The sequence below is a fragment of the Lytechinus variegatus genome, chromosome 2 (genome assembly GCF_018143015.1).
Source record: "Lytechinus variegatus isolate NC3 chromosome 2, Lvar_3.0, whole genome shotgun sequence".
NCBI classification, from domain to species: domain Eukaryota; kingdom Metazoa; phylum Echinodermata; class Echinoidea; order Temnopleuroida; family Toxopneustidae; genus Lytechinus; species Lytechinus variegatus.
The window spans coordinates 75306084-75333406 of NC_054741.1; the positions used below are offsets into that span (position 1 = coordinate 75306084).

Genomic DNA, 27323 nt, shown 5'->3' on the forward strand with positions numbered 1-27323 from the left:
CCGTGCCGAAATTACTTGCTTCTAACTTCAGCATATTACCTTTTGACCCTCATCCGCGGGAAAAATGAAATAGAATCGGAGCCTATTGTCATCAGATTTATTATATTTACTTCCAAGTCAGCAACATTATGTTCATTACAGACATTAAAACACAATTCTATGACGTTATTCTACATCATGTAAGTATTTTTTACCTTGTTTTCCTTGTATTAACTTGATATGAATTCGATTCGTTTTTATTGAATTTTATCGCCGTCATTCCAAGTACAGTCCCACCCGCTCAAATCGATGTTTGTTGTTAAAGGACAAGTCGGGGTCGGGACAACTCGGACCTAGTCCTAGTCCTAGACAGCTGGCAGCCGTCTGTTTCGAGGAGTTTTTTAACATTTTTAAAAAAATTTCTCCTCATACACAGACGGCTCGCTATCGTGTAGCCACCATTAGGGGACTTGCAATGCCAATGCAAAATCCCCCCGTCGGGGCTCTTCAATTTTTGTCTTTAGTTTAATGAATAAAAATTTTGAAAATTAATGCGACCAAAATGCAAATTAATATGGCATTAATTGCCAAAAAACGGAGAAAAATCAAGTTAAAAGGAACAAAAACGGTGACTAACCTCGGCTGTCGCGCAAATTCACTGGCATAATTGTACTTGATGCCCCCAGGAGACATCAACGTTTTTACCTTTTTGGTATGGTACTCCTTGATTTCCCGATGATTCTTCTAAAAATAAAATAGAAAGTAGTTTCGGTTTGCGCATGCGCATTATAGATTAACGAACAAGTGTTTCCTTACCTTTTTAATAATCGAAATCATCGTCTGCTTCTTCATCCCAAACGAAGTTTGACTTATTGTAAGGATTCCTTGCCTGTGGTGCTTTTCCTTGTTTCTTTGCTGGTTCGTCGATTGGCTCAAAGTTTGTTGGGCATCGAGACTTTCATGAACCTTTTTCGTGTGTGGTGTGCTGATGCGGTGATCGTTCGATGCATTAGTTACGTTAATCCCTCGTTCAAACGAATCATATTCTCCATGTTCATAACTGTGATCCCCACTGCTCTGAAGTTGGTTGGTTTGTGGGGCAATATCTGGCTCTGTGACTACCAGCGGAGCGGGTAGATCGACATCAATGTCACTTTCATCTTCGTATCGGATGATGGAGTTAGAGTTGTCTCCTGGTGCATCTCTTATTCCTTTTGACCAGGAATCAAAAAGAGGATCAGAACAGTTTAGTGTCGCTGATCGATCCAATGGATAGTAGTTTTTGATAAGCTCGAATGTAGAGGTGATTGCATTGCTCTGACCAATCATTTGATTTCGCCAAATTATCTCTGAAAGATGAGCTTCGAAATTTCCGAGTGATGTCCCGTTTATTCGTCTAAAGTGTGACTTTGCGTGTTTCCAGGCTCCCTCTATTCTATTGGTATTCACACTGATTATTTCTCCAGTGACTACATTTCTGTATTCTTCTTTTTTGAATGAGTATTTGTGGCAAACTGTGAAGTGTTCGTATCCTATGTTGTTCAGATTTGCATAGGCCGACCATCCGTCACTGAAAATCCTTGCACCCTTTTCAACATGTCTCTCAATTAATGTGATCAAGGTTTTCTCGTCTCTATGATCCACAGGATATAGAACGATGTTATTGGTTGACCTTTCAACTATTCCAAATATCCAGACTTTCTGGCCGAGGTTAGGATTTCCTTTGTGATATTTGCATCGTCTTCCAAACAAACTCTCGTCAATTTCAACATCCCCAGAAAACTTGTAGCTGTTCCAGCTATTCTTATAATAGAGATCAAAGACGAACTGGCGACAAAGATCTCAAATATGGTTCGCCCAATTGACGGGAGTGTGGCCATAAAACATACCAGACATAATAGATGCAGTTCGCAAACTCACTTGAAGTGCCCAAAACCAAATAAACACCAATATGTCCCTGACATCAAATCTGGTGTTCTCGAAGAATGAGAATCTTGTTGAGGTGTAGCTTCGATCATGTGGATTATCCTTACTTCCTCTGCACCTCCATACATAACCCAAACGGCGACTTTCCTTTGTAATCCTTTTGCAGTCTTCATTGCAAACCTCGCACTTCATTGATGTTGCGATAAATCCATGTTCCCTCATCCATTCGGCCAAATTATCCTCTCTTTTGTCCCCAAATAATCCGAAGAAATTCCATGGATTCTGAAAATCCGATGTGGTTGCAGTTTTTGGATCCTCCAATTTCCCCTTGAACGCCATGGTGGACTACCGTAGAATGATTCAAATAGTGAAACTGATCAAACAAAAATTCTGATATGATTTTCTCTACGCAAAACGAATATATTCTATTGGCTTATAAAAGCGTGTATTACTTACCTCTAATAACATATCCATGGCAATGCAAACCCCTGGGGTGCGCTAGCGCACCCCTGATGAGATGCGACAAATGCGCAAACAGGTGCATCTAGATGAGCGCGCATCCTTGCCTCCTCATCTATCCTCTTATATTACTTGCACTTGATGCCCCCAAAATTGATGAAAAAAGTTCCGGCAAGTAATCCTAGATGTGCTGTCAAAATTAACCTTGATAGCTAGAGAATTAACTCTCTTATATTACTTGTACTTGATGCCCCCAAATTTTCCCGTTATTCAGCACGTTTATTCAGAAGTTTACATTCCACTAACCCCATTTTCCCCTCTTTTTCTATTTTCTAGCCGCGCAAGCCTTCATAACAACGTCGAAACGAATTAACCATGTTGGCTAAATTAACCTTGATAGCTAGAGAATTAACTCTCTTATATTACTTGTACTTGATGCCCCCAAATTTTCCCGTTATTCAGCACGTTTATTCAGAAGTTTACATTCCACTAACCCCATTTTCCCCTCTTTTTCTATTTTCTAGCCGCGCAAGCCTTCATAACAACGTCGAAACGAATTAACCATGTTGGCTAAATTAACCTTGATAGCTAGAGAATTAACTCTCTTATATTACTTGTACTTGATGCCCCCAAATTTTCCCGTTATTCAGCACGTTTATTCAGAAGTTTACATTCCACTAACCCCATTTTCCCCTCTTTTTCTATTTTCTAGCCGCGCAAGCCTTCATAACAACGTCGAAACGAATTAACCTTGTTGGCTAAGTTAACCTTGATAGCTAGAGAATTAACTCTCTTATATTACTTGTACTTGATGCCCCCAAATTTTCCCGTTATTCAGCACGTTTATTCAGAAGTTTACATTCCACTAACCCCATTTTCTCCTCTTTTTCTATTTTCTAGCCGCGCAAGCCTTCATAACATCGTCGAATCAAATTAACCTTGTTGGCTAAATTAACCTTGATAGCTAGAGAATTAACTCTCTTATATTACTTGTACTTGATGCCCCCAAAAATTTCAACAAAATTAACTTTGCAACCAAAATTAACCTTTTTGGCAAAATTAAACTTGAAAGCTAATGTAACCTTGAGAGCTATAGCTTGTCTCTCTTATATTACTTGCACTTGATGCCCCCAATTACTTTATTTGTTGCGCGATCAACCGAATCACGCGCGGATGGATATCAACTCGCTGATGGTAAACAAGGTCGGGTCGTGGATCCACGAATCAAGGTAAAAACGTTGATGTCCCCTGGGGGCATCAAGTACAATTATGCAAATTCACTTCCCCGTTTTATCCGATCTTAAGACTTAAGTACATAGACATATGGCCGTTGAGTCCCCTGTACAGATCGCGCCAGAACTTCGGTCTCTGTATTTGGTGGGTGAAGCCAACGGAGTTCAGCTGAACAACCAAAATAACAGAGACTGAAGCTTTTGGTCTAACTTGGACCACGAGACATCTCGGACCGCGGGCCGAGTTGTCCCACCCATTACGAGATTTTTTTCCCACAAATTTGCGTCTATTTTTCCGTCATTTCGAAATTTCTTGTAAAGATTTTCTAGTGATATGGTCTGATGGTAATGTTCTTCACTTTCTATTACTTTTTTTTTTCGCTGAAATAAAAAAAAGTGTAATTTTAGGCGTTTTTCGACAGCTCGCGATTCCTAGGCGCGCGTGTATTAACTGTGTCAGTGCTCGGCTCGGCCCCGCTCAACAACTAACTTGATTTTGTGATCATTTCTCCTCAAATTACCACTTTTATCGCAGAAGATGGACCTTGTTGTATTCCATTACCTCCATTTTCTCATCACAAGGATAAAATTTGGTGTATTTGCATGATTTTGTTAAAGTTTTTCACCTTTTCTCTCTGGTCGCAAGAAGCGAACAACCGATGACCGGTCCGCTGCTCTTCATCGCAATTCTACGTAGCTCGGCCGCCTAAACTGGCGGGGTGGGATTCAGCCCGAATCCACAACAATGGAGGTGGGCTGAGCTTGACTGAGTGAGAGAGTGTGAACTAGAGTTTGAAGCTTGGCAGTGTCGTAGGCTCTGCCTTTTTTTTTTGTAAATATTTATTTTTTATTTTTTTCTATATTGATTTTCCCTGGTTTAGAGCTTTAAGATTGTAATGATATAATAATTATGCTTCAATTTCTTTGACTGAGTGTGACTGTGGTGTGGATGTTTGAGTCGCTCAAAAAATTTAGGTGGGTGGGGGTTCGGGGCGATTTCACTCTTGCCCCCGAAATGCGAAAAAAAATATTCAGGGTGTAGCTGTGTGGGCATGCCGGGCTGAGGCTAGCCATCAATAAAAAAATTGTTTTTTTTTTTGGGGGGGCTTAAGTTTTAACTTCAAGTTGATTATTTTTAGGCCGATTTTTTTTACATTTTATTTTTCATATTGAGTTTCCGTGGTGTAGAGTTGAGTATTAAGTTGCAATAATCAATATGCTTTTGTCTTTGAGACAAAAAATACTTATATGTGGGTGGGCATGCACCCCTATGGAACGGGTATGCGTGCATGATGCAGCTAGCGCGGCCTCTGCTGGGTGCGCTCGGCAGAGACAATGGTCGGACAGCGCTCGGCGGCCGCTTTTCACCAAAATTGCAGCAGATCAATGCGACCGGAACGGCGTAACGAAAAATATGCGAAGCTTTGGATTTCTTTCTTTTTTTTCTCGATAAGAACAAAATGCTATGCCTTGGAGCGGCTTTCTTTGTTTTTTTTTCTCAATAAGACAAAAATGCTATGCCTTGGAACGGAAATTTGGGTGTAAAAATGGCGGTCCCCTCCGCGGCACATACCCACTATGCATTATATACTGAGTGCCCCCCCCCCCGGGGCTATACATGCCTCGCTGTAGAGGCATGGATTACCCATGGTGATTTAGGTTTAGTTTCACCAATTTTTATTTTTTGTAAAGTGCCCAAACTAAAGTACATGGGCAAGTTTTATGTTTACCCCCATTTTTTATCAAATTTCCTAATTTTCCTTTAATACATATTAGTCAAATTGAAGAAAATTAAGAGCAAGAGCATTCACTTACCCTGTCTGTTTACGTTGCCATTTTCCATTCTTTTGTTATCGATACTAGATACCACACGCGTGCAGAGCTGCAACGTAGATTTTAAAAATACTTGCATTTGCCAATTAATATCACGATTTGTAAAATATTTGTTTCGGTTGATAAATATCATAAAGTAATTTATATGATATTTATTGATTAAAACAAATATTTTACGATTCCTGATATCGGCAGATGCAAGTAATTTTTTAATCCAAGTTGGCAGCTCTACACTGTACAGTGTCTTCAATTTGACTAATATGTGTTAAAGGAAAATTAGGAAATTTGATAAAAAATGGGGGTTAACATAAAACTTGCCCATGTATGGTACTTTAGTTTGGGCGTTTTACAAAAAATAAAAATTGGTGAAACTAGACGTAAATCACCATGGGTAATCCTCGCCTCTACAGCGAGGCATATATAGCCGACCCGGGCGTTTGGGGAGTAAGGGTACGATAGTACTATGATTTTTACTCCCCAGACGCCTCCAGGCTAGGTCTGAGTGGCAGTTTCCTGTCAATGACATCGAGGCACAGACTGGAACCTCAAAAAACTGAAAAGTTCTTTACTAACCCAGTCTCGATCGGCCATTTTGTTATGATTCATAACAAAAATGGCTGATTGAGACTGGGTAGGAGAGAACTTTAAGTTTTTTGAGGTTCCAGTCTGAGCCCCGATGTCAAACTCATGAAACTGCCACTCGTTAGACCTCATAATCGTGGTAAGTGCATAATTTCTGTTTTCACAATTCATTTTGAGAAATATTTAACGTTAGACCATAAATCACGCTTGTCCTGTGAGTATGGTCAAATACACAATAAGCCCCTGGGCTTCTGCCCGCTGTGCGTGCGGGAGCTCCCTGGGTTAAGTCTAGACAGGAGGAGTACTACCTCGAGCGAAGTTTGAGCAGGCTCAACTCCACTTCACTACCGCTGCACTACACTCCACCGAGGCAGCATAGCTAAGTCCGTTAGAGTGCATGTTTCGGATAAGATCGTAGATATCAGCGTGAGGGGTTTGAGTCCCGCTCATGCCGAAACGCGTTTGACAAAAATATCTGATGCTTTAACGTTGTGTGTTAGCGTGCCTCACCACTGTATTCAGTGCAGGTGTGAATGCAGATGGAAAACAATCCGTCCATTGGAAAGGATGCAAATGTTGGTCCCTTGTATAGGAGAGTCACAACCTATGCATGTTAAAACCAATACACTATTCGTCAAAGAGTAGGGTGTTCACCTGCTGTATTGCACTGCCGGTCCCGGCAAAATTCAGGTCAAGTCAATCTTGACGTTCATATGCCACAATAATCAATAATGATTGTGGCCATTAACGGAAAGACAAGAAGACAAGACAAGACCTACCCAAACTTTGGGACGGTGAACACGATCAGATATTCCGAGTGACAAAGGTGGGATGGAAATGTTATATATTGTATAAATTATATTATAACGAGAAAGAAAAATACTTAATTTCTTACTCTTCACCCGTATTTCACTCCGTGTCCATCCTCCGGTAATCCTCAAAATTGGTGATTTTGGGCCAGTATCTATTTCCTCACACGTATTATTCACAGCTGATTTCAAAACATTGCATGCGATCGGTCGCAGGTCAAACAGCATAAATATTTATATTATATTGGATGGCTCAGAAAATACCAAAAATATTCTATTAAGAGTTTTGAAAACTATTCCACGAATCACTGTAAACATGGGAAACAAATTAACACTAGACACTACCCAGGATAATATGATTTGTGATGCTACATGTATGATCTATGACATCGTTCTATCTTTTGTGTAGTATTAAGGCTGAAAAATCTGTTTCGGAAGATTTTGTTTCCTTTATTTATGTTTGTGATATTGATATAAACTTCTTGAGAAATATTCTTACGAAAATCTTGAATTCATGATAAAGATCATCACTATGAAATTCATGATACAATAAATGAAGTAAGTTACATTCGAAGAATGATAATCTTTCTTTATCAATTTTCTCCACAGAGAGTATTGGTCCTAGTCGCTAATGATGTAGATGCTTTGTGTGCTTGTAAGATCCTGCAGACATTGCTCCAATGGGATCATGTACAATACACCTTGGTGCCTGTATCAGGAAAAGACGATGTAGAACGAGCTTATCTGGAACACTCAGAGCAGGTACATGTAGGTCATGTGATAGCTCAGGCTAATCAAGTGATAAGGTCACCTGTTTGTTGAAGTTGATCAGGTGATTAGGTGACTTGTATAAGCTGTATTCAATTTACAAGAATATTTATGCACTGTAAAGAGGTCCTAAAAATGTCTTGTAGCCAGTCCTACTAATTTGTAGTTGTAATGATGATGTGGTTTATGATGTACATGTATGCTTTGATACAAGATGTGTTTCACTATTCTTTTTGTACGTTAGCTCAAGTATGTGGTGCTAATAAATTGTGGTGGAACTGTCAATCTTCTGGAATCATTACAACCTGATGATGATATAGTCTTCTTTATATGTGATAGTCACCGACCACTGCATCTTTGGAATATCTACAATGAGACCCAGGTCAGTAATTCTTCAATGTAATTCTCCCTTATTATCAAGTTACTTAGTTGGATGAAAGTAAAGAATTCCAAACGGATATCTATCGGGTTTGTTGAAACTAGTTTGGAAAGACTTTTGTGAGGTGGATTTGAATAGCAAGGTTTACCCTGCTGTACCACAACAGATAAAATTGATATAAACTCATCATGTATGGAATGCCAAATCACACCTAATTATTTGGGTGGTGAACATTTTCCTTGGACTAATCAGTTCATTCCTACAAGTACCTTTGCAGAAAGCTGTTATGTTTTTTTCTAATTCCAGTAGAACACAGAGATCTTGGTTCATCTAGATTTTGTGAGCAAAACACTTTCCTTATAAGTCTATAAATTATGAAGAAGTTCTTAAAAGATTATGTAGAAGTATGTTGTATATTATGTTGATCAGTCAGGGGGAAAATGGGATATTTCATGAACTTAGATGCCTCCAAAATACACATGCTGCCCTGTCTATTAACACATTTTTGTCTCACCTGCTTAGCAGAGTGAGACTATAGGCACTGTTTTTCCGGTGGCAGCGTCAACATAAAATCTTAACCTACGATTAAGTTTTTGAAATGACATCATAACTTCATGAACTAGGTCCATGAGTATATGGACCTAGTTCATGAAACTTGGACACAAGAGTAATCAAGTATTGCTGAACATCCTGCTTTGGTTTCAGGTCAAATGACCAAGTTCAAATGTCATTTAGGGTCAATGAACTTAGAACATGTTGGGGAATCAATATCAAAATCTTAACCTAAGGTTAAGTTTTTGAAATGTCATCATAACTTAGGAAGTATATGGACATGTCATAAACTTACACATAGGGATAATGAAGTATAACTGAGCATCTTGCCCGAGTTTCAGGTCACATGACCAAGGTCAAAGGTCATTTTGGTTCAATGACATAGTGTTTTATTATCATATGAATGTTTTCTTTTGTGAATAATTATTCAATAGCTGTTTTCAAAGTCAGCACTGCCGCTGTATCAAATCGCGTCAAGCAGGTGAGACTGCCAGAAGGATTCCACTTGTTTAAACATTCTCAGCAGGTCACAGTCATCAAATTGGCACCACATAATTCACATAAATTGCACTGAAACTTCATTTGAGTGTTTTTCTTATGTATTACAGATCAAGTTTTTGATGAGCTCAGAAGATGATTTTGATATTCCATCATATGAAGAAGTCTTCAGAGATGACGAGGTAACCAATTCATTCAATTAGATATAAAATAGAGAATATGTTGGTCAAATGGGAATCAAATTAATGATTCCACTAACCAGAAATTACATTTTTGGGGGATATCATATAACAATATGGTTTCAATGAATATCTTAACAACATTTCTTAGTCAATTGTCCTGCAATATGTAAATATGATCACTCAGTGATTGTGCAACTTTCAGCTAGAAGTCACAGGTACATTAAAAAAAATTGTTTGAATCAATTTCTTGTAGGAATGTCTTTTCAAACTTTTATTTCAATATTAAAAAAATTGTAGTCTGACAGCGATGACTCTGGGGCAGAAAGTGATTCATCAGAACCAACAGGCAAGAGACGGAGGTTTGATGAGGTACGTCTGGTTAATTCTTACATTTTTAAAGTTATAATGCTAATAACAAAATCAAAGCATGTTGAAATATACAGACTTCAATAAACTTGTGCACATTGCTGCTAGGGCTTATCTCAGAAAATGTTAAGTTTTCAAATGTAAAGACATGGCTGCCAATACAATTTATTGAATGAAATTTCCTTTGCTTTTTATGTTGTGGCTTCATTATTTCTTGGACGGGATAACTATGCAATGAATAACTCCACATCAGTGGTCAGTGACAATGAGCATAAAGTGGCTTTATAGTATTGATGCATTTTGATGCTTTGATATGACAGGAGCAAAATTAATATCTGGATGATTTTATTTGAATAGAGAGCATTCAGAGGAGGACCACAGTATTTTATGTTTTATATTATAGCAAAGTGTTGTGAGTAGTATGGATATAGTATTCATGTAGTATGAGATGAGAACAGGAAAGAATCCCGTACCTGTAGGTGAACAGTTGATGCACTGCTGCTAACAAAAAAATAACCCTTACTCTTTCACTGTACATGTATATTTACACAGTATTTAATGAACCTGACATGGCATTTCTGTCTGATATGCAACCTGGTTAATAATTTAAATAATGCATAAAACCTTTTTTTATGGATGTTTTTAGCTATTATATGTTTGTATTATTTCAGGATGCATTGGAAAGGAGAATGAACAGGCGTCAAGAGAGGAGGAACTGGGAAGATAAAAGGAGCAAGATTCTCTTTGATTATGAGGAGTTTTCATATTATGGCTCTTCAGTAAGTTATGAATCCAGGGAAATAGATATTTACTGTCATTTAAAGAAATTATTAATGTGTTTTTTATGGTGCAATTCTCAAGACTTGAAAAAAAGAAGAATTATAACGTACAATAATTTTTTCATGATCTTTGAGACTTACAGTGTATCAAACAATTATTTGTACACCTTTCAAATTGTTACTTCAAAGCAAATTAAATAAAAAGTACTGAAAATTAGACCCCAAAAAGTGACTGCATTGTAGAATATACATGTACCTTTTGAACCTAAGTGAATTTCCCTTAATTATTTCATAATTATACCTTTTTTTCATAAAAATATTAATTTTCACCCCCAAACAATTATTTGTACACTTTCCATTTAGAGCCCATTTTCCCTGTTTACAGATCTTAAATTCTAATAAAAGAATGGTTTATCATACAAAGGGGATTAATCTGCTTATTGTTAAAGAGCAGGAATGTCTCCTGGGGTTCCTCGCACATCAAAAGGTCGAAAACTCTTGTATTTTACCATTCAACCCTGGTTAATCCTTATTGATACAGAAACATGCCTGAAATAGCAACATCTTTTGAAGTTATTGTGTACAACTGATTTTCTTTTCCATGGCAGTCCTTTCTATTCCCTCCTGTAGTATCTGTGACCATTTACTACAGTCATTGGAAGGGTCAGTTGTAGTTTTTCAACATGGCTAAGACCTGTGAAGTACCAAGAGCCTTGAGGGAAAGGGTTGTAAAATTCCACAAAGATGGAGTTTCTGTACGTAAGATAGCAAGAAGACTTGATATGAAGCATACAACAGTGCAGTATATCATCCAAAAATTCAAGAAGACAGGTAGTGTTGAAAATAAGAAGGGAAGAGGAAGAAAGAGAGCGACATCTTCAAGGACGGACAGGTACATCAAAGAGGTTGTGATGAGAGACCGGAAGTTGTCTGCCAAGCAACTTGTCAAGCAGGTGGAAGCAAGTACAGGCACCAAGGTTTCCACCCAAACAATCAGGAACAGACTGAAAGAACGTGGACTGCATGGCAGGATTCCTCGTAAGAAGCCATTCATCAGTCAGAAGAACAAGATGAAACGCCTGAATGTCGCCAGGGAGCATATTGACAAGCCTGCTAGATTCTGGAAAACGGTGCTTTGGTCTGACGAGTCCAAGTTTAATATGTTCGGTTCAGATGGTCGTCAGCGAGTTTGGCGTACTTCGAAGGAGGCATACAGCCCTAAGTGCTTGAAACCAACTGTCAAGCATGGAGGTGGAAACGTGTTGGTGTGGGGTTGTATGGCTTCTGCTGGCGTAGGCAACCTCTACTTCATTGAGGGAATCATGAATGCTGACCTGTATAAGAGCATCCTTTCACAACAGATGATGCCATCTGCTGCCAAACTGCTTGGACGCCATTTTATTTTCCAACATGATAATGATCCTAAGCACACGGCGAAAGTTGTGACAGCATTTCTGGCCAAGAAGAAGGTATCTGTGCTCAAATGGCCAGCGCAGAGTCCGGATTTGAATCCAATAGAGCATCTCTGGGATGAAATGGAGAGAAATCGCCCATCGACTCCCCCCAGCAACAAAGAAGACCTGAAAGCCACGCTTCAGCAAGCATGGAGCAGCCTGGATCCTGCCGTATGTGAGAAACTGGTTGATAGTATGCCCAGGAGACTGCGTGCCGTTATTGACGCCAAAGGAGGACCCACTAAGTACTAGAAAGAGACTTTAAATAGAAAAGAACTCAAAGTGTACAAATAATTGTTTTTCCTTAAAAAATCACATTTTGGGGAAAATTCTAAAAGTAATAAGAATTGTATGTTTTTACTTTGCTTTGAACAAATAGGATACATCATTTGTCAAATGTTATCAGTTAATAAATTTACGTTTTCAGTGAAAACTATTTTATCCTTGTTTGAATCGTTGTTTTATGAGTGTACAAATAATTGTTTGATACACTGTATGATATACACGATTATCTTAATGTTTTAGTATTTCTCTTTGTAGTATACATGTATGCTATTTCCAAATATGTATGAAAATATATAAATGAAGTATCCTTTTTCAATAGTATAATTTGTTATTGATTTTGTTTCTTTTGTGATTGGAGTCCTTGTAAAAATTATATAAATAAAAATGTTTCACAATCTCACACTGATGATGAATTGCCTCCATAAAACAATGAAGTTTTCCTGGCATATGTTGACTAAGAATGTACTATTAATATGACAGTGTTAAAGAATTAGTGATATAATCTTATTCTCCATCTCTATCCTTATTTCAGGCTGCTGTAGTAATGTATAATTTAGCATGGAAGAAGTCAAAGGATACAAATGACTTGCTTTGGTGAGGATTATTTACATACCCTGCATCCCTTCTTGCATGATTTCATTGGTTAAAGTTTTACATTACATGTTAACTTTATTTAAAAAAGAAAAGAAAAATATCAAGAAGAGTATACAGTATATACATTTCAGAACATCGGATGAATCTAAGATTTTTTTTCTTTATAGTTTATTTTGAACTAGTTTAATCTGAATTGATCAGTCAAAAGCTAACAAACCCTTTCATGAGTGTTTTATTTGGGCTCAAGTTTGACCTGTGTCATGTTGCAAAATAAGGTTTGGTACATTATAAAGTAATGCAAACAGCATGAATGATGTTTTTATTTTTTTTAGGTGGGCAATTGTAGGACTGACAGATCAACTCATTCACAAGAAGATTGACAGGTAAGAGTTTAATCATTACTTCATTCACAGGGCAATATACTATTTGAAATTGTATGAATAGACAGGCTTTTGATTTTTTTTGGTTCTTTTATAAAATTATGATAATGGTAATTGGTCATCCTTGTTTTGCTCTTTTGAAAACTCTTTGAGAACTTGGAAGCAAGAATAAAGTTAATTTATGTATAAGATATGAACTTTAAAATGTAATGAAAATGAATTCTTTTTGCTGGATGAGAAAAATGTGCTTTGTCTGTCCAATGATGGTTTGATTGGGCACAATAATTAATAAATCAAACCAAACTAAAATTGTTGTTATCATAAGAATGTGTCCTTTCAGATTATAAATCTGGTAGACAATATATTTCTGTATTTTCAGTGAGTTACTTATATTGTGTAAAAAGCATTCAATGGTTCCTCCAGAATTTATTTCTTCAGATCTTAATAACTGTAATCTTATTCATTGCTTGTTTCTGTGTTCATATGTTCGATCAGTAAAATTCCATGTTTTCAATTTTTGTGACAGAGAGAAGTACGTATCTGATGTGACAGAATTGAATCGTCATGTTGCACGTCACAACCATAGAGCTGAAGATGAAGAAAACACTGTCTCAGTCAACACAATGAAGATATCATTCATGCCAGAGTATCCTTTCTCATGAAAATGAAAGTGAGAAGCTTAGGGGCAAGGGTTATTAAACTGATTTTTCTTCTTATCAATGCTTTAAAACTGATGGAGGTCCATGATTGTGGGATCCTCTTTTCAGAAGAATTATTTGACTTTTACCATTTTGTTTTTGTATTTATTTGTTTTGAGTCAGATGAGGAGTCATCTTTAATACATATTAGTTTGATTCGGAGTGGGAGTCCTACAAAGAAAATGAGTTTCTATTTTTTTTCACAGTAGGCTGTGATTTTTTGTTTTGTTTCGTTCAAAACACTGCCATTGTGACAAGAAAAGGAAAGAAGTATTTTATGATAAGTCATATGTGATTTACTGATTTTTAAATCAGAATCACATAAACTTGTAAAATGAAATTGATTCATCATTTGATTGAGATGAAACAGGCTTTCATAACAGCATTTTCAAGTCATTGAATGACCTTTCCTTGACAGTGATACTTTTAGTCTGCAACTAGTCCTGTACAGACATTGGTCTATCCTGGAGAGTTTGAAGCATTCATCATATACAGCCTGCAAGTGAGTAAAAAATTATCTGATTATTTTAGTAGTAGTAGTAGTTGGAGGTAGTAATAGTAGTATAAGTAATAAAGGTAGTAGTTGTGGTTATATTTACTTTGGTCATAGTTGCCAAGGAAGTAGAGTGTGAAAAAGAAGGTGAAGAAGAAAAGTAGACATGAAGGAGAGGAAGAATGACAGCAAATAAAAATGTAAGAGTATTGATTAAGAATGGAATTGGTATATTGCTGATGTAGATGCAAGTGAATCATCAAAAAGTGTGATAAGTTTTGAGTACCTGGTAAATGTTGGAGTACAGTTGTAAGCAAACAATATGTCTGCTTGTCATGCAAGCAAACAAAGATCCATTCAAATTAACCATGCTGTTTACCTCTCAAATAAAATTTTTTTTTATAAAAAACCCCTTTCATAGAGTAGATGAATATATGACAAAAGTGATAAGTAAACATGTTATTGAAGAAAGGAATTAATTAATTGATTGATAAATTGATAAGTAAAATTGAATTGTGAAAATAAATAGTAAAACAAAAATATGTAGAATTATAGAGCATAGGTAATATTCTTCTTTGTATTTTCACCTCTCTTTCCATTACACAGTCTCAAGTTATGGACATTGAAAGGTCAGAAGAAGTTAAATGAGTTCTTAGCTGACATGGGTTTACCTCTGGCTCAATGTCAGCAGAAGTTCACAGCCATGGACATCACATATAAGAACACCATCAGAGAGCTCCTAGAAAGCTCTGCAAGGAAGTTTGGGTATGTCACAGTTTTTTTCTTCGAGATTTGATCACTCTTATAAAGCAGGGGTGTGAGAGTTCAGATTTTTATCTGATTTCAGATTTTTTTTGTTTTGATTTTCTGCTTAATTTCAGCTTTTTTGGCTTTCCTCTGTACAAAAAGAATGGAAGCTCGTTCTATTTCAGACTTTTTCAACACTCAGCTTTTTTCAGATCTTTTTATTTGTGACCACTCACACCCCTTATAAAATCATGAGAGCATTCAAATCATTTCAATTCAAATTAAAAAAATATTATTAATTGATGATCAAACATGTGTCATGTTATAAGTTATGGCTCATGAATGGGAGGTCGTGGGACTTCCTGCCTTCTTGCTAGGCACTCAGTATTTAAATCGGAGAAAGGTAATAACATATTATGCTATTGCTGATGTGGTTTAGGGTACACCATGTGGAGTGTTATAGAAACAGTGGATAGAAGAAGAGGAAGAAATGGATAGGCAAGAAAGTGGAGATTTGAGAGTAGAGTATTCTTTCTTGAAAGTAGTCCTGAAAAGGACTGTAAACCAGAAGGAATGTTGAGTGAGAACAGCTTGAGTAGTAGAGCTGATGAGGAGATGCTGGCTTGAATCAAGCCAGCATCTCCTCAACAGCTCTACTACTAAAGCTGTTCTCACCATTCCTTCTGGTTTAGAGTCCTTTCTACTTCCTACTTTCAAGAAAGAATGCTCTACTCTCAAATATCCACTTTCTCGCCTATCCATTTCTTCCTCTTCTATCCACTGTTTTATAACACTCCACATGGTGTACTGTAAACCACATCAGCTATTGTACATGCCACCACGCAAACCTTCAAACAATACTATGTTATGCATTGCACGCTGGAAGATCAGCTGTAACAGCTAAAGTGGCTACCCTAGGTAGTTATTATTATTATTGTTTAGGCTCTATATATAAATTACATAAAAGTTATACATTTAAAAAGCTATTATGCATATTAAAGTTAAAATACTACTTCTTGAATGAAAAATAAAGAAAATTTCATTAATTGTGGATGGTCTTCAAGCTTCTACCAACCTATTTAGTAGAAGATTGAATTGAAAAAAAAAATACTTGTATGGTTTTGTGGCTTTAGGTGCAATCACTATCCAAAATATTTCATCATGCAGATGATTTGATTTTTACTTTCATTTTTTCTTTCCAGATTGGAGAACATTACTTTACCATCATTCTTAGCTCAGTATGGATTCAAGAATAAGGTAAGAGGATATTCCAAACTGTATTTTGTCACATCATAGGAAATAATTGATGGAGTACTTATACAATTTATTAGTTTAGTTATCAATCTTTTCTTTCTGTATAATTTGTGATTCATATCTATAAGTATGTGCCTAAGGTAGATAAAGGGATATATCGATAAATAAAGGAAGAGAGAGGCATAGAGACAAACAGATAGAGGGATAGAGAGAAAGGAGAGAGAAAGAGAGATAAAATTTTGAGTCATATTATTTTAGTTTTGGTGTAATTTTTATGAAAGTATTCTACATTTCAATTTCTGATGAGGAATATAGAGCAGATAATAACCTCTTCTTTTTAATGAATGGGACAATCTATCACTTTATTTGCCATACAAATGTAGACACTTCTTTTTCAAATCTTCCCATCATAGACATTGCTTCATCCATATCCATATGATAATTTGTTCCATCTCCATAACCAATGGACAATGACTTTATATCATAATTAGATTCATATTAATCTAGCAAAAAGTGTTTATCATTATTTCTAAATTGCTAAATGTATTTTGATAAAATTAATTTTTAGTGGTTTAGTTTCTAATTAATGTGATTTTGATGCATTTCATTTTTAAAATTCCTTGTACCCAGTTCTGTGCCTTTGATATTGCCTATGCAGTAGAAGCTGTCTTGGAAGCAGTGGTATGTATCTTCTGTTTTCTTAACAAAGTGAACCTGGATCTGTGGCTGTTTCTTACTCCTTATATTTTCTGAACATTTTTTAAAACTGTCAGGAGTTGTGAACATTCACTTTCACTTGACTTTATTTCTTTGTTACAAATAAATTGATATTTTATGCATGTGCTAGCTTCATTCAATTTTGATATTGTCTCTGTGACATCCAGAAAAGTGTTATTTTAATAACAAGTTTTGCTTTTCAACAAAAAACAATATCTCATACATTCAAATATGCATAAAGTCAAAACGATATGTTCACATTTCTTCTCATGTAAAATGAGAGACTATATTAAAAGAGGAACTTCTTGTATTTGCATTCTTATCAATCACAGGATAAAGACAAGTCACCAGAAAAGAGGTTTTTGGAAGCACTAGATTGTCTATCAAGGTACAGTTGTTTGTTTGAATTTGTTATTATTTAATTTTTATGAATATATTTATATATATTGTTTTATGTATTTATCTTATTTTCATTAATATAAATATTATTATTGTTATTATTCTTATTATTTTATTCATTTATTCTATTACTATTATTATAATTTTTTTTTTGGGGGGGTTCATTTGGCTTGGTTATGAGAATTTAATAGCTAATTACAATGTCTTTATGTCTTACTGTATGTTAGCTATTAGGTCATGGTGGTTATCGAAATCAAACATCCCTATAACATGCATTATGTTCTCATTTAAAGCACCTGATTTACACATTCTAATCTATACTGTTAGTTTAATTAAAGCAGTATATGTACTGTATTATCTGTGTATTAGAAATATGCTGATTCAAGTATGTAGGACCCATTCACCAAGCATCATTTTTACTTCATAATCTGTGATGAAAGTGCGCTTTTATTATTGGACTCTTTCTCAATATGCTGGATTATGCAAAATGAACAAATGAAATCTTCATTAACTATGGTTTCAACCCTGGATTAAAAACCACCTCTGTGAAGTCAAGCCAATGTCGAAACAAGTCATCTTTTTTTTTTGTCACAGGTCTTATATCAAGAACCTCCACCTTGGACTTGATGCATCTAAACTCCAGCTCCAGGCAGTGGTCACTCAGGTCCAGAGTCTTCTGGACATGGGTCAAGTGGTCAGTGCGGGACCTTTCCTATATGCTTTCTTGCCTGAGGGTACTCCAGAAACAAAGTTCTTTGCTCATCCTAATTGTCTCTCCATGTTGGCGAGGTTTGCTCTTGAGGCATATGTAAAAATGGTGAGACCACATCTATCCTAATATTGCTGTTTTTTTTATCAAAGAGTTCAAGAGGTATTTTCATGTTTGTCTGTAAAAAAACATTAAAATTTTAACCCCTCCCCAGATAGTCTTAAGTATTCTTTCTTTTTTAAAGATCCAGAAATGTTGACATTTGCCATGCAAAGTTAGATAATGAAAAAATGGTGAACCCATCTCATTTTGGTTGCCTTTCCTATCATTTTGTTTCTTTGACATAGAAAGTTTAAAGTAAAATATACAAAGTAAAATAATGTAATTGGTTGTCTCACGATGGATTGAACGTTGGAGAGCGACTTTTTGTCTGCAAGCTTCTACATTTCGTCAGGCATTGAACAAAGATGCTACTGTGCGCGGGTAACGTAGCGTCGGCGAGGGGCCATGGCGTTTGACTGCAGCTATTGTCTGATTGGTCGATGCTACCGGCCAATCAGCGTCCGTGCTGGTGTCAGGCACCCGTGGATGTGGGTGCCGTGCACTGTGATCGGTGGATGCTGTATGCCGTCGGATGGTAGGTAACCATTCATCAGGGATCTCAATGCCGTTGTCCATGTTAATATTGTTCAGGTGTAAATGGATCTGAATTGCTTCCCTGATGTGACGCGTATACCAATGCTTATTACTAGTGATGTTGGTGACCTCATCCCTGTTAGGTGGATGATTGGAGTCCCAAGCATGTTCTGCAACAGTTGAGCTATTGATGTGCCTAAGCCGAACATTTTATAAACAACCCTAGTGCGTCTTTCGGGGATCGGGTGTTCTTTCTGACAGACCAGCTGGATGGGGATGCTATCGACTTAATATAACTCGGATACCATGCTCCTCCAAGTGCCGGCGTAGAAGATGAGTGATACCATCAATAACGGGATTGCTATCACTAACCCGTGCACAGCAGCATCGTTTTCATTGCCTGACAAAATCTAGCAGCTTGCAGTAAACTTCACTCTCCAACAATGTTTGATCCATCGTGAGACAACCGATTACTATTATTCTACTCAATCCATCGCTATGATGAACCTCTTCCACATATCCACATCATATAAAATAATCTACACTGAATCGAAATAGATTTTTAAAATTATTTCCTTTCATTCCAATCTTCGTTCAATTTGTATTGAATCAAATAAAATTTTATGGGGACTCTTGCAATCTCAAAGCTCAGAGCTATTCAGCACATTTTGCATAGCACATTGTCTTTAGACCCATTATATTTTCCCTGCACCAAACTTGGTTAAAAGAGCAGTCGAATAAAAAGAAGGTAACTAATAAAGTGGTGGTGTTTAATCTGTTGTAATAGTCATGCTCTAATTCATATTTATGTAATGCTAGTTGGGTATCTTGTTTGTAACAAATACAGTTTAGATATTCCTGTTTTATACAGCATGGTTCACTTGTATTCATGTTTTCTTCTGATAACCAGATGCAAACAGATATATTTTCAAGGAATGTTTAAGGGGTAGAATAAATGAAAATGTATTATTGAAGTCATTCTACTTAACAACACACAACAATGAATCAACATTTGTGATATACATGGAAGTACAGCTGCATTTTATGTATGATCTCTTCACATTCTAAAGTTGCTAATTGGCACCAAATGACATACATAAAGTCTATGAACCATGTGAGCCCTAAGCCTGAGATAGCTCAGGTCAGATTCTATGGAACATGTGTATCATACTAAAATCAAAGCTCAATGTCTACTTACATTTGAAGAGTTTTTGTGTCTCTTTTGTCAATTTTCACTTATTTTTCTTTGTAAAAGTCCAAGAGCAAGAAGGCCAAGAACCTTCCTTTGGTGATGACAGCCCCTCTGATGAATGAAGGTGGAACCTGTCTAGTGATTGGCATTCCTCCTCTACCAGAACTTGAACAATCATCAAGAAAGTAAGTATAATATTGAGATTCCAATCACTAATTGGTCAAAGCTACATCATGTGACATAGTGAAGTTTGGTCTATCATTGCCACTGGGTCTTTGAATGTCACTCTCTAGTGAACCCTTCGATAGAATGTTTAACCACTCACAGGTACCCTTTTATGGTGAAAGACCTCAGGGAGATAGAAGAGCCAGCATGAAAAGCACTTTGGGAGTAATGATTCTCACCATCATTTTTATGAGCTGTAAATATTTGTAGAAAGTAAATAAAGAAACCTAGGGCCTGTTGCATAAAAATTTTTACCTGAGAAAACTCTGGTAAAAACTGAAAACTAAGGTTAGTCTGATATCTGCCATTGACTTTAACACAGGGCAAAAACTCCGGTAAAAACAACCTGAGTTTTCTCAGGTAAAAAGTTTTATGCAACTGGCCCCTAGTCTAGATAGTAGTCTTTTAAACTCAATAAGTTATTTTTGTTGTGAGTCCAAATTCATTTGAACACCTGTCTTTTTATGTTTTCACATCAGTCAAGGTAGCTTTACAAATGTGTCCATTAGGATAGTAATTCATTAACTATCTTGTCAGAGATTTTCTCTGATAAATTTCCTCTGAGCCAATCAGATCAAGGATTCATTAACTGGTGATAATTCTTTCTGAAATGCTCCCTAGTTTTGCTGCATCCATGATTTTGCATCGGTCTTCCCAATTATTTGATGTTTGCTGAAATTGGAAGTTAATTAGGGAGAAAATGCTGAGTGAGATTCTTCTTGATACTGAACATTGCTGGAACTTTTGTTGAGGTTATCTAAATACACATTTGCAAGTATTCCCATCCATATGTTATCTTTCTATGTAATGGTCTACTCACCATCTACACCTTTGTAAAACATAAAATTGTATATTTGCGCAATACTGACATTTCAAATAAGGTAAAGTGCTGACTGTTGAAACAGTTTAGTACCTTCTTTTCAGTTTAATGGTATTGATTCTTCACCATTATTTTGTTCTAGTATTGCACCTGCCATCTTTTGTTTTGTTGTAGTTTCTTTGGTCGTGCTTTTGAACAAGCTGCAAAGAAGACAAACTCAAGGACACTCCACAATCACTTTGATTCTTCAAGTAAGTGTATTTTGTTAGTTTAAAATTTATGTGTTCCAAATCATAGGTAGATAATAGGTTCAGATATTCAAAGATGATTATTCAAGTTGCCTGTGTATTGATATAATTGAAAGAGAGATAAAATCTCTCTTAAATGTCCAAAACTTCGCATATAAATGGGATAGTGATTTCTAAAACATCTTGTTCATATTACATAAGCTAAATATGATCTACATCCAGATTTAAATTTTTACTCAAATTTGAATCTTTATAATCCAGTATTTGTAAATTCATGCATAATTTGATAGGCCATTTCATCAAACACCCCCATATAAATCTTACTTTTATTATCTCCTTTTCTTTTCCTTCCATTTCTTCTCACTTTCTTTTTTATCTCTTTCCTTTTATTAAAAAACCCTATTATTTAATTCTCTTCTTATATCTTTGTCTTTATCTCTCATCTTATTTGCTATACAGTCATGGAACTCAAGATAGGAGATAGAAGCAAGTTCTTTGATGCACTCATATCATTACTAACATAAGATTACTGTCTGGTAAAATTCAACCGTATACATTGTTATGTGGCTACATGGTGTTGAACAAGGCAATTGTATATGTACATTTGTACATGAATAAATGTAAAATACAAGCGGTATGAGAATTATGAAATACAATGTATGAAAGTTAATTTTCTACCCTTTAATATGATCTGTCAGTGAGTGAAAAAGTGCACAGAATCAAACATTTTTTTTAAGTGTGTACATTATTTCTTGCAGTTATGTAATTGCATAAAACTAATAATTTTCATGACTGCCTGTCATAGCAATGAATATACTTGACAAGACGGATGAGTGAAAGAAATAAGAACCTTTTCGTTGCAGTCCTGCTGTGACGTTTTTTGTTTTGTAAAATTATGGAAATGCAAGCATTACATACTACATATACTGCTATCCTATTCCTGCATATATTTACTTGATGGAGGACAAGGTATTATGTATGAAAACAACCTAATGGAATTGTGATTTTATGATTGAAATGAAAAACTGCAAGCCTCATTTGCTTTTTGTACTCTACTCAAATTTTGTATCCCCTCTCATGCCTGAAATGTTCATTATATAAGTTGCGTCATATGAAAGTGGAGGATCTGAGCTTTACAATGTATGTAATTCATGAAATGTAATTGTGACTTATGATATAGCAATGACAATTTGAAGTTTTGTTTTTCATGGGACACACTGTATAATGAAAAAAAAATTGAATACTAATCTTTAAAGGAGTGAAAACAAATTGTGTTGGAATCGATGCATTCTTAATTGACAATAAGTAATTTATAATGATAAACAACACATGCACTTTTCATTTAATCTGTTCCACCATGCCAACCTTAAAAAGTCATAATATACATGGAGTTGCATCTAGCTATACTGTAGATGTTAGAAGAAACAAAGACCTAATGAATTAATAAATTATCCACCAGAACTCGGGGTGTTGTTTATAAATACTAATAATAACAATGTTCTTTTCCTACATTCTGCAGTAGAATATATCACATTACTTGAATAGATTCCCTTGTTACTGCATAACTACAACTTAGGTTGTAATTCTACGTGGTAGCTTACTTTGTACATTCTGTGTAAATACATTTTTTATTCATATATTTCCATTTGTAGATATATATATAGTTGTATAAAAGATTAATATTGTGTCACTTTGTTAAATTGTATTGTCAACAATCGATATATATGTATAATTTGTGTTTTTATGTAATTTTTCTGTTCCATATAGTGGAGTGAAAAGATGTATGGTAAAGTACACTCTGATAGCAGAACTATAGGCCTACTGAAGATTTAGGTCTTGCATTCTTCAGAGTAATCTGCATGAATTAACAAATATAAACCAAACAATGTATGTAGGAACTACATGGATCTGTAGAAATGATTTTGACATGTTGGATGTCCCATTTACTCTTCTCATAACTTTCCCAGTTTATGCATGCCCATTGTTTGCAAAGATATGTTTTTTCCTGAGTATCAAAATGCCATTATTTGTCTTTAATTATTTGTATTTTCTTGAATATGTGATTCACTAAAAGAAAATATGAAAATCTTATTGATCATGATTCCCCCCCATATTCAAGATATGGCATTATCTATTAATGGGGTGCACCCTTTAGGAATGAGTGGTTTTAAAAATCGAAATTATGATGCCTTATAGTGATATACGTGTACCATAAGCAATGATATATAATTTGAAGCTTTTTGCAATTATCTTCATTCTTATAATTGTTCTTGAAATCCTAAACAGGTCGTTCTTCAAACAAAAACAAACTTTTGATCTTCATCATACATAATGGTGATTACTTCCCTATTCAATCAAGTGAAGATTAGCATCGGCATGCATCCTATAAGATTAAATAATGCAACCAGTCCTATGGTATCGACTGTAAGCATAATGCAAACCATGCATTAAAGAGTCAAAATTAAGATTTATATATTTTTATGTTACAAGATATTGTTTTATAATGCTGTAAAATCATATTTATCTATTTGTGTGGAAATAAAACTTGTACATTTATGTGTCAATACTGGAAAATTTTGATCAGCTCTCATTATTTGCACAGTTTAGTATTCTTAGGCCTGTACAATACATGCAATTCAAACCAACTCATGCCAAATGATGAGCTTGATTTTCAGACAATTAGACATGTATTTAGTACTTGGAAACAAGTGGGAAGCGTATTAATTGTCTCAATGTAAAAGAGTTTATTAGAAGAACTGTGATACTTCCCTCGGTCATTGGAAAAATAGCACATATATTGGCACTTAATATAACTTACCTCAAAATTTGAAAAATATGATTAAAGAGAGGGCAGCTCTCTTTTAAAATGATACCAATGGTAGTTACCTCACATTGTGAAAAAACAGTTTCTTAATTCCTCTGTTTATCAGACCTCTAGTAGCTTGTAATACATTGCTCAAGGATTGTACTTTCTCATTTATTATCCAAAGTTTTATTCTGTCATTTATTTTGTAGACCAAAGGAAACCGTTGAATGTTGTGAATAGTAAAGTATGAATAGCTAACTTCAGGGAAATGTATTTTTTCCTCGATTCATCAGGAACTTTTGTATGGCTCCTGTTATTCAAGTGGGATCATGTTATTCCATCTCATATTATCGCTTTGGAGAGTTAGAATTAATTCATTCCAGAAGTATTCCTGATGTCTGTCATCTTCCACCCACCAGAGATACGTTCTTCTCTCACTCAAGTACAACCTGACCAGGTATGGTAGCTCTGCATCAGGGATGTCCTCAATGAAGATCACCACAACATTCTCCATCCGAGCATCATTCACCTGCTCGAAGGCCACTCGGAACTTGATCATGAACCAGTTGTCCTGGAAAGCGGCACGGCTGAAAAGCAAGACAGTCTTGAAGCTTTTCTCAACAGCATGGAAGACAGCATCGAAGTAGTGCATACCAATCACAAGATCTTCATCACCAAAGACGATTCTATTGAAGTTTGGAAGCCTTTCTTCAAGAACTGGTCTTAGGTGCTCTTGGACCCAGTGTTCATCATCCTCCAGGAACATGATGTTGAGGTCGTACTCAAAATCACCATGATTACGTGCATCCACAACTTCCTGGTAACCAACAACAGCCAGCTTCAGCAAGAAGAGTTTGTAACTCAAAAGCCAGCGATAGCGGTGAATGGCAAACATCATGGCAAATACTCCAACAATTGCAAGTGGAAGAGAACAAAGGAGGCCTATATCTGGACCACAGAAGTGTTTTGGATCAAATGTCAAAAGTGGTTTACCTCCTAACTTTTCAAGTGATGCCATTGAACAAATTGTTTTGCTTTCAGCAACAAGTTTAAGATGTGAGGAACTCTGTAACCAGTCAAGAAGCCATGCTATCTTGCAATTGCAGTCCAGCTGATTCTGTGAAATATCAAGGGATGTAAGTGTTTGGTATAAGGGCAAAAATGTGCTTTGATTCAATGCTGCAAATTGGTTTTCACTAATTACAACCTCTGTCAAATTAGTTGTATTTGCAAATATGGCATTATCAAGATAATATATCTTATTCCCTTTTAGATTGTATAATTGCAGTCCTTTCAGAGTAAATAGCAGATCATGTGGTAGTTGCTGAATTTCATTATTTTCTAGAATTAATGTGTGGAGGGAAGTGAGTCCACGGAAGGCATCAGAATCTATTTCTGTTATTCCACACGTACCTAGATCAAGTATTTCAAGGGCACGAAGCTTCCAAAACATTCCTGGCAAAATGGACACTATTAGATTCTGCCGTAAAGAGATTATTTTGAGTTTGTTCAAACCATCAAACAGGGATATATTGTGCTCCTTGTCCAAAATCCGATTTAAATAAACATTTGATTTATTAAGGAATATCTCTTCCAGTGAGCGAGAATGAGCAAAAGTTTCCCCTGGTTGTAAAATTTTAGCTATCATAGCAACAGATCTGCAAATAACTATAGTTCTGAGTAAGGGAGCATTTAATAATAGTGTTTTAAGGTTAGTCTTTGTCACATTCAAGACTTGAAGATTGTGTAGTCCTGTAGCACTTGTTAACTTGAGATATCTTAGATTCTTATTAGATGCCAGGTCTAGTACAGATAGAGTATGAAGGCCATTAAATGTATTCTCATGTATTTCCATCAAGTCATTGTGATCCAGCAACAAATCCTGTATATTATCATTCCTCCAAGTTGTATTAAATGGGTTGATTTTTTTCATAAAATTATTACTTAGTTGGAGGAATTTAAGTTTCTCCATTCCATAGAAATATTCTGGTTCAATAACACTGATGTCATTATATTCAACCGTAAGTTGTTCTACTTGAGTTAGATTTGAAAAAGCAGAGTGATTGATACGTTGTAGGTAGATGTGGGATAGGTGCAACTTGAAAAGAGGATAGTTATGCAAGGGATTAAACAAATCTAGAGTAATGTCTAAGGGTGTGTTGAGCATCGATAGTTGTCTAATCCCAGATTGAGCAATTCCTGTGAACAGATTGATCCATGAACGACTGGTGAGACTGTACCAACCAAACGATAAACTCTTCACACGAAGCAAACTGATAACACCTGGAGAGATGCGAGTGATTCTGTTTCTCAGCAAATCCAGATAATCAATATCACAGTCCAATCTAAAGGTGTCAGGAATCAGTTCATGGATTTGGTTACCACAGAAAGACATTATGGTGATTCGCTCTGCTCTGAATGGAGAACATGTTAGATTGACTTTTGAAATATCATTATTAAGGAAGCTGACATCTCTAAGCTTGGGGAACCACTCCATAAAGTCAACCGGGAGATGTTTAATGTTGCAGTTTGCTAGCGTTATCCTGGTTAGGTTCCAAGACCATGGGAGTCCACCTGGGTTTCTCAACTGAATACCCTGATTATAACTCAGATCAAGATCCTGCAAATGTGTCAGTGTGGCAAAAGTAGCAGGTTCAATGTGGCAGATATTGTTCCCAGATAGGTTCAGGATGATAAGTTTGGTATACCTTTTAAAAGAAGTATTTACCAGAGTATGGATATGATTGGACTGTAAGTCAAGAAACTCAACATCCATTGGAAGATCATCTGGAACTTCTGTCAGGTTTCTGTGTATACAGTATACCTTCTTTATCACCAAGTCAATGGTACATAGCTTTTCTAGATTCACCAAAGTCTCTAAGTTAGCTTCAAGAAGTTGCATGCCTCTTTGATGCTGACTGGAGGAAACTGTTTGAAAATCATACACAGTAGCCATCATGAGTGCTAGGAATACCAAACTTTGTGCCATCTTTCTGTTAAACAAAGTAATCTAGGTGATTTGGTTATGGTGACGATACAGCACTGCAAATGTTTGGTGTATTAGCAAAGCACTTCTAAAATTTTTTGGTATCCTGATCAATGAAAACTTTAGTTACTGACAGTTTGTAGTTGGCTCTACTTCCTGATATTTCACACTTCAACCAGGGATGTTGTTAGGCCCTTTGGAAGGGGGGGGGGGCAAGATGACAAAAAATTAAGTTTGATATACCTTCCAAATATCAGAGGCAGGTGTTATGTAGATTTACTACCAGGCCATCTTTTTCCACTCTTTTCCCCATTTTTTATTTTGTTTCCTCATCAC

General features: G+C 35.9%; 2 protein-coding genes across 2 annotated transcripts; one reads left to right on the forward strand and one right to left on the reverse strand.

Moving 5' to 3' along the window:
• Positions 1 to 38: 38 nt before the first annotated feature.
• On the forward strand, positions 39 to 23762 carry LOC121409031 (cell division control protein 45 homolog). The gene is made up of 18 exons (XM_041600815.1): positions 39 to 179; positions 7430 to 7582; positions 7833 to 7970; positions 9128 to 9199; positions 9497 to 9568; positions 10237 to 10344; positions 12616 to 12677; positions 13010 to 13060; positions 13584 to 13703; positions 14186 to 14257; positions 14855 to 15013; positions 16198 to 16252; positions 16880 to 16930; positions 17299 to 17354; positions 17960 to 18182; positions 19966 to 20087; positions 21122 to 21198; positions 21655 to 23762. The coding sequence occupies exons 1-18, from the start codon at positions 129 to 131 to the stop codon at positions 21717 to 21719; spliced, it is 1707 nt and encodes a 568-aa protein (XP_041456749.1). The 5' UTR covers positions 39 to 128; the 3' UTR covers positions 21720 to 23762.
• Positions 23763 to 24314: 552 nt separating this feature from the next.
• Positions 24315 to 26957, reverse strand: LOC121406957 (toll-like receptor 4). The gene is made up of 2 exons (XM_041597830.1): positions 26730 to 26957; positions 24315 to 25118 (listed from the first exon to the last, which is right to left on the reverse strand). Exons 1-2 carry the CDS (start codon positions 26955 to 26957, stop codon positions 24315 to 24317), a joined length of 1032 nt encoding a protein of 343 aa, XP_041453764.1.
• Between the last annotated feature and the right edge of the window lie 366 nt (positions 26958 to 27323).

Bases quoted from the DNA above. Each gene is read 5' to 3' on its own strand.
- LOC121409031 (XM_041600815.1), top strand. From the start codon at position 129: ATGTTCATTACAGACATTAAAACACAATTCTATGACGTTATTCTACAT. The intron at 180-7,429 runs GTAAGTATTTTT...TTTTCTCCACAG, and splicing joins ATGACGTTATTCTACATCAT to AGAGTATTGGTCCTAGTCGC. The intron at 14,258-14,854 runs GTGAGTAAAAAA...TCCATTACACAG, and splicing joins TCATCATATACAGCCTGCAA to TCTCAAGTTATGGACATTGA.
- LOC121406957 (XM_041597830.1), bottom strand. From the start codon at position 26,957: ATGGCTACTGTGTATGATTTTCAAACAGTTTCCTCCAGTCAGCATCAA. The intron at 25,119-26,729 runs GTAAATACTTCT...GATATTTCACAG, and splicing joins CCAATCATATCCATACTCTG to AATCAGCTGGACTGCAATTG.